Genomic DNA, 7074 nt, shown 5'->3' on the forward strand with positions numbered 1-7074 from the left:
AAATAGTTGTCCAACATAGTCGCTATGAATGACGATGGGACCTATGTCCTGGTAGGTGTAACGTAACCTATGTCACACTAGGGTCTATACCCAAGACGATGTGACCTGCGTCACTATACGGCCTAAACCGATATGCTGTGACCTATGTCACGTTACGGCCTATGCCGTTCTTCTGCCCTATTGGCATTTAGAGCCTATGCCCAAGACGTGCCATCTCGGACCCGTGCCCGAGTATGGCATTTAGGGCCTATGCCCCAGACGGTCTCCAACCTCCCCTTACAACCGTCCCAGTCCTCCGGAACCCTATGGCTCAAGGCTATGTGTGACGCCCTATGGCTCACGGCTATGTGTGACGCCCTATGGCTCAAGGCTATGTGTGACACCTTATGGCTCACGACTATGTGTGACGCCCTATGGCTCAAGGCTATGTGTGACACCTTATGGCTCACGACTATGTGTGACGCCCTATGGCTCAAGGCTATGTGTGACACCTTATGGCTCACGACTATGTGTGACGCCCTATGGCTCAAGGCTATGTGTGACACCTTATGGCTCACGACTATGTGTGACGCCCTATGGCTCAAGGCTATGTGTGACACCTTATGGCTCACGACTATGTGTGACGCCCTATGGCTCAAGGCTATGTGTGACACCTTATGGCTCACGACTATGTGTGACGCCCTATGGCTCAAGGCTATGTGTGACACCTTATGGCTCACAACTATGTGTGACGCCCTATGGCTCACGGCTATGTGTCTCATTTCACTGCATATTTCGTCTTTGGCGACAAATATGTTGTCCAAGTTCAAAGAAATTTTAGATACATACCTAACTGATAAAGTCATAATCCCTGATAAGTAATAGTCAATTTGATAAAAAGTTTCAAGTCAAAGTGACTCTGACTCATTCTTTGTAATCAATATGTTGCCCAATTTTAAAATCAGAATCCCTTATCAGTAATAGTCAATTTGAATAAAAGTTGATGTAGGTAACCTGTTTTATTTCAATATGCACCTAATATGACAATGCAGAACTCTTCCTCTCTCCTCCTCACCTTTGGGTAGTAGCAAGTGCTAATCATGTGTGCAAAACTGTTTATTGAAAATTTCAACTAATTACATTACTTTCCTTCCAATAGGTAAGGGGAGACAAAATATAGAGTCACAGGTTGACAAATCTATTTTCAACAAAAGGCTATGGATCTACAGACCATGTTCTCAATACTTTTCCAAGTATCAGATATATATCTTGAAATTCTCAATTATTGTCGGTAGACATTACCTTGATAAGAGATTCCTTGTGCAGTTTCCACTCTCGTCCTAATATTTGCACCACAATGTCATGTCCAACACCTTTGACAAAACACTGCTCATAGATTGTGTCTTCAGGACAGAATTTTTTACTGTAAAATGAGAATCAGATTAATTCATTGGTATGAATCACAAGGAAATACTTAGCTATTTTACAAAATGAGTCAAAAAAAAAAAAAAAAAAAAAAAAAAAAAAAAAAAAAAAAAACCCAAAACGTAATGAGATAAATATGTGGGTGCATGTGACAATCCTCGATATCTGTTTAGTAGTCACAATCAAAACTTCAAGCTCATTCATCAAGTAAAAATAAATAAAGCATTGCTTTGTTCCCCTGGAGCCAACCATACAATATGTAATACCTACAGTCTGTTACAAAACACCTCCCATCCTATGAGCTAATGCTTGCATTGGTGTAGTCTATCTATAGTGTGACCTTCACCTAGTTTGCCTGTTGATGTTTACCATTTTCAAAAAAGGAAGTATATTGAATGTTGTCAATGAAAAGATTGCAATAAAAGCCCAACTACACTGAACACTCAGAAAATAGGTAAGGATTGCCAGAGTGGTAAATAATACTTAGAGAATAGTCATACATTGACTTATTGAGTTGACTAAGCTCTTTTACAGTAAACATTTTGACTCCCACACATCCTGACCATCTGTACATATGTCCTGTTACTGTTATGTAGCTAGAAAATCGACAGAACAAGTCACATCAACATCCACCTTCTTGCAACCTCTCATAACTCCTGTGGATAAAACACTTTTTCACCTGGCTCAACCAGCTCGTATGATAACATTATCCTTCACCCATAAGCCACAAGAAAGAAATTACTTACCAGCTAGGAACATTTGATTCAGAGTCAGTATCTGTGTTACTTCGTTTTCTGCCAATATATTTGGAAACTGGAGATAACAGACTGCTACTGTTGACACCCATGGTTTCGGAGTTAAACCCTTGGTCTATTCATGAAGTACATTTTTCTGAATGATAAGAGAAAACTTAAAATAAGCAGGCCAGCAATATTTGACTTATCACCAAAATGATAAAAGATTAAAATAAAAAATGAAATGATTTTTTTATCACGCAAAAAAACCACAGTTGAAGAAAATGGGTCCTTTCTAAAATACGGAAAACTTCCCCTACTTTAATTTTTCGACGTTGCCGGTATTCACTTATCCTGTATGACTGTGCATAATTTCTTTTATTTTACTTTTCCATTCAGCCTAGCTACAGAGTAGGTAAATGTAAAAAATAAATAGTTGGGCATTTAAAAAAAAAAATAATAATAAAGTACCTAGGTAATAGGTATTTACTTACCTATATTTAAATATTCTTTAATTCCATTTATTTATTTTTTACCTTGCCTCTCGGGTTTCAACTGTGCATAATTTTTTCGTGATAATAAGGCAACACTGCACAATGTTCGAGCTTCGAACAGCCAAAAAACAAAAAAACCTTTTATTTCCCAAAACGTGTGCCCGAGTATGGCATTTAGGGCCTATGCCCCAGACGGTCTCCAACCTCCCCTTACAACCGTCCCAGTCCTCCGGAACCCTATGGCTCAAGGCTATGTGTGACGCCCTATGGCTCACGGCTATGTGTGACGCCCTATGGCTCACGGCTATGTGTGACGCCCTATGGCTCAAGGCTATGTGTGACACCTTATGGCTCACGACTATGTGTGACGCCCTATGGCTCACGGCTATGTCTTTACACGTTTTTTTTTTTTTTTTTTTTTTTTTTTTTTTTTTTTTTTTTTTTTTGAAAAACAAAATGTAAAAAGTAAGTTACAAGTTAAACTCATCAGCTTTGAATAAAAAGGGAACTTAGGTACCTACTTCAAAATCTTGCTGCTTGCAGTTCCTTCTTTCGGTTACCTCTGTAAGTATCTATCACCTCTCTCCTGTAGTCTAAACTAACCTGACCTGATACTGGGAATGTAGGTGGGTACCCTGATTCTAGTACTAATGAAGTATGTATTTCACAAGGTTGTGTTTGCTTCTGTTACAGGAAAATAGTCCATCATGCCACAGAACGAATACATTGAACGGCACCGGAAGCTGTATGGTAGAAGGCTTGATTATGAGGAGCGTAAAAGGAAGAGAGAAGCCCGTGAACCTCACAAGAGAGCCGAGAAGGCCAGATCAGTGAGGAAAATAAAGGCTAAGCTGTACAATAAACAGAGAAGAAATGAGAAGATTCAAATGAAAAAGAAGATCAAGGCACATGAAGAGAAACTTACCAAACAGAAACATGAGAAGAAAGAAGAAGGAGCATTACCAGTGTATCTGTTGGACAGAGATGTACAATCTAGAGCAAAGGTACTGTCCAATATGATCAAGCAGAAACGTAAAGAAAAGGCAGGTAAATGGGAAGTACCTATACCTAAAGTAAGAACTCAGGCTGATGCTGAAGTATTCAAAATAGTACGCTCAGGAAAAACCAAGCGTAAAGCATGGAAGAGAATGATCACGAAAGTGTGCTTTGTTGGAGAAAACTTCACTAGGAAACCTCCCAAGTTTGAAAGATTTATCAGACCTATGGCTCTACGATTCAACAAAGCTCATGTTACACATCCAGAATTGAAAGCAACATTCTATTTGCCAATCATTGGAGTCAAGAAAAATCCAAACTCTCCCATGTATACGAACTTGGGAGTTATCACTAAAGGTACTGTGATAGAAGTCAACATCAGTGAACTAGGTCTTGTTACACAGGCAGGTAAAGTTGTCTGGGGAAAATATGCTCAGGTTACAAATAATCCTGAGAATGATGGCTGCATCAATGCTGTTCTACTGGTATAAATTTTACCTTTGTTCTATTATCACTTGACCTTGAAACTGAAGTCCATCCTAAAAACAAGTATCTATCCCTCTATTATTGTATGCACCCACTACCTATCCAAGACCTAGGTAACAAGTTTACTCTCTTTTTTTTTTTCTCTTCCATTTCGGGGCGAAAAAAAAAAAAAAAAAAAGGAAAAGATAATAGCGTTGTCAATTACGAGATTTGAACAAATCAACTTATTACAAACCTAATATGTACCTATAGAGAGTTATAGGTAATCTAGTGGTTTGTAAAAAAGCTTTAACTTTCACTTCAAAAAATTAAAATAAATGCACCTAGATTACTTTCAAAGAGAAATGCAATGTACAGAGATGCACGTAATAATGTTGATTAATGCTGTGTAGGCACTAAGCGCCTAATAGCAGTATAGCCCAGCAAAAACTAGAATAACTAGACTATAGACTAGGGACTAGGAGAAAAAGCCCAAGAGTCTGATAGATAAAGGAAAGAAATACCTCTGTCTGGGTACCTTTCTTGTCTGTCTTACTGATATAAGATTATCTTAGGTACATAGAAAAAGAAATGCTCTAAACATAGGCACAGACAAATATGTACGTACCTATAGATACATAAGTACTTACTATATGTAGTCAGATATTATTTAGATATTTTGCGAGATAAATCTGCAGCATTAAACCGCGGGCAACTTTAGGATAACTGGTTTTCTAGCATATGTATGAGCTTGAATGAAATTATAATAGTACCTATAATCTAGCAATTGAAGCCGGCAGTCTTACACACTGTGGTCTACAACCTCATGTTCAAGCGTTTGTTAACCTTTGAGCATGGTCGGAGACTATGTCCGAACGCTCTTGGAGCATTCTCAGACATATGCCTCGACAGCATTAGGCAGAAAAGAACCATTCCACTTAATGCTGTCCAAATAGCTACTTCTGACGGATGCTTTGATGAACCTTACACGTTACCTTACATTATTATAAATCATACAAACTTGTGCCGCTACTCAAGTAGTAAACAAAGCATCTACCAAAGTACTCTGACTTACTTCTGGTAAACGTTCATGTGTGTTTGATGTGTGTGAACATTGACAATGCATCTAACAAGGTAGGTAGGTACTCTAACTTACTTCTGGTGAACGTGCATGTGTGTGAACATTAACAATGTTGACGGAAACGGGACAAACCACCGCTAATAAAACGCCAAAGTAATTCATGTTAATATTGATTATTATGACGGTTAACATCATTTTTTGTATGAACTGATGAGACAAGTGTGATGGGATGCGCTAATTTTCAAGTTATTAAACTCGAAAGCCTCAGGGACAAGTTTAGGAAATGCTTCCGGAATAATATACTTGTTGGAGGCCAAATTACCAAAAGTTTGTACTTTGTACTAAGGGCTCACTCTGGATAGTCACCCCAACTAAGTATGTAACATGTACCTACCTATAAGAATACTTTTTAAATTGACATCATATTTAAATTTTAAGTACGTTTTGTTCGGGACAAAATTTTCAACATTTGAGCTATCTGAAAATGACAATGTACCTGATGATACACTCACTAGTAGGTAATACTCATGGAGAGTTGAAGTAGGTAATATTAACAAAGTAAAATACTAAAATAAGAAGAGAATACCTAAGTCTTCACTTGACTAAATAAACGAATTTATTGATGGAAAAGAGTCAACATGTTTCAACATCTCATGATGCCATCCTCAGGACTAAATTGCCATCCTCAGGATGTTGAAACATGTTGACTCTTTTCTATCAATAAATTCGTTTATTTAATCAAGTGAAGACTACTTATTCTCTTCTTATTTTAGTATTAATTAGTACTTGACATGGTATCCCGTTTTCAAAGTTTAACAAAGTAAAAGTTCTCAAAAAAGAAGTTTAGGTTTAAAACCTTTAGTACGATTTGTTTAGGGTAATCCTATGTTTTCAAATGAAAGGTCTAAAACTTTAAACTTTAATTTTTAGAGTCTAAAGTAGGTACCTATAATCGTAAGTATTCTTTATTCCCGTACCGCCCCTGACTGGAAAGTTGTGTACCACTGACACATCTTTCATCTCTTCGGGTACCCCAGGTTTCAAGATCTGGGTCGATGGCTGACACCTTGTGGCTTGGTATACCTGCTCTTTGGTACTTCCAGTACTGCGGTTAACTTTGAAGTGAATGCGGATCCCGACATTCGAAGTTACAAGTTCAAATAAACGATCTTCACAAAACGAAATATTTTGAAGTTCTCGAAGTGCTAGAATTAATTGTTTTTAAGATAATTATTTATTTATCACCCATTAAGTTTTATTTAATTATATTTTAATAATAAAAACAACAAAAAAGATCAAAGTTTTTTAAGCCTTTAGAGAGAATACCATTTGTGAAAAATATACGAAGAAAATGGCATGTTTGGTGAGTTTTCGCAAATAAACATTTTAAGGGAGAGTCTGGACAGACATAATTATTTGATAGGTAGATGTTAACTGGTGTAAATTTCAAAGCTTTAGTTAGCAGTGATGTTTTTTCTTGAATAAAAAAAAAAAAAAACTAACTTATCCATCAGTCGGCAAATAAATTATGATGATTTTTAATTTATGATTCATTATTCCATTTGTTACAGCAAATAATTCTGGCAATGATCCTCACGGAAATTTGCATCTTCAAAAAATCTTCCACTCAAGTTCTTGCACAAATTAGCTACCCCGTGTTTCCTTTAGTACAGGTATGTATGTAAAAACTAGGAAAAGAAAAACAATAATGAACAGTGAATAGATACCTATACCTACCTAGATAAACAATACCAAGAGTAGGTACATACCTACTAAATTTATTAGCTACTAGCTGAATTCCGTCGCTTCGCTCCGGAATCCGGCTAGTTCATCCCGAGGCATGGCCAAACTTGTAGAAAAGGCATGGCCGAACTTGTAGAAAATAATAAAAAGTACGGTC

At 37.2% G+C, this 7074-nt stretch overlaps 2 protein-coding genes across 2 annotated transcripts in view; one reads left to right on the forward strand and one right to left on the reverse strand.

Annotated features, from left to right (window-relative positions):
* The window catches only part of LOC103512476, a 16258-nt gene extending 13848 nt beyond the window's left edge, over positions 1-2410 (reverse strand). The window contains exons 1-2 of the mRNA XM_008477238.3: positions 2151-2410; positions 1282-1402 (exon numbers count right to left, since the gene is read on the reverse strand). Coding sequence (XP_008475460.1) covers positions 1282-1402; positions 2151-2251 — 222 coding nt within the window. The 5' untranslated portion in view covers positions 2252-2410. The remainder of the gene's footprint in view (positions 1-1281; positions 1403-2150) is intronic.
* A 628-nt stretch (positions 2411-3038) lies between these two features.
* LOC103512477 (ribosome biogenesis protein NSA2 homolog) lies at positions 3039-4224 on the forward strand. Its single transcript, XM_008477239.3, has 2 exons — positions 3039-3196; positions 3326-4224. Exon 2 carries the CDS (start codon positions 3340-3342, stop codon positions 4117-4119), a length of 780 nt encoding a protein of 259 aa, XP_008475461.1. The 5' UTR covers positions 3039-3196; positions 3326-3339; the 3' UTR covers positions 4120-4224.
* The last annotated feature ends 2850 nt before the right edge of the window (positions 4225-7074 follow it).

This window comes from Diaphorina citri, unplaced genomic scaffold, assembly GCF_000475195.1.
Source record: "Diaphorina citri unplaced genomic scaffold, Diaci psyllid genome assembly version 1.1 scaffold843, whole genome shotgun sequence".
NCBI lineage: Eukaryota > Metazoa > Arthropoda > Insecta > Hemiptera > Psyllidae > Diaphorina > Diaphorina citri.

Coding starts and splice junctions, on each gene's coding strand:
- LOC103512477 (XM_008477239.3), top strand. CDS start 3,340: ATGCCACAGAACGAATACATTGAACGGCACCGGAAGCTGTATGGTAGA.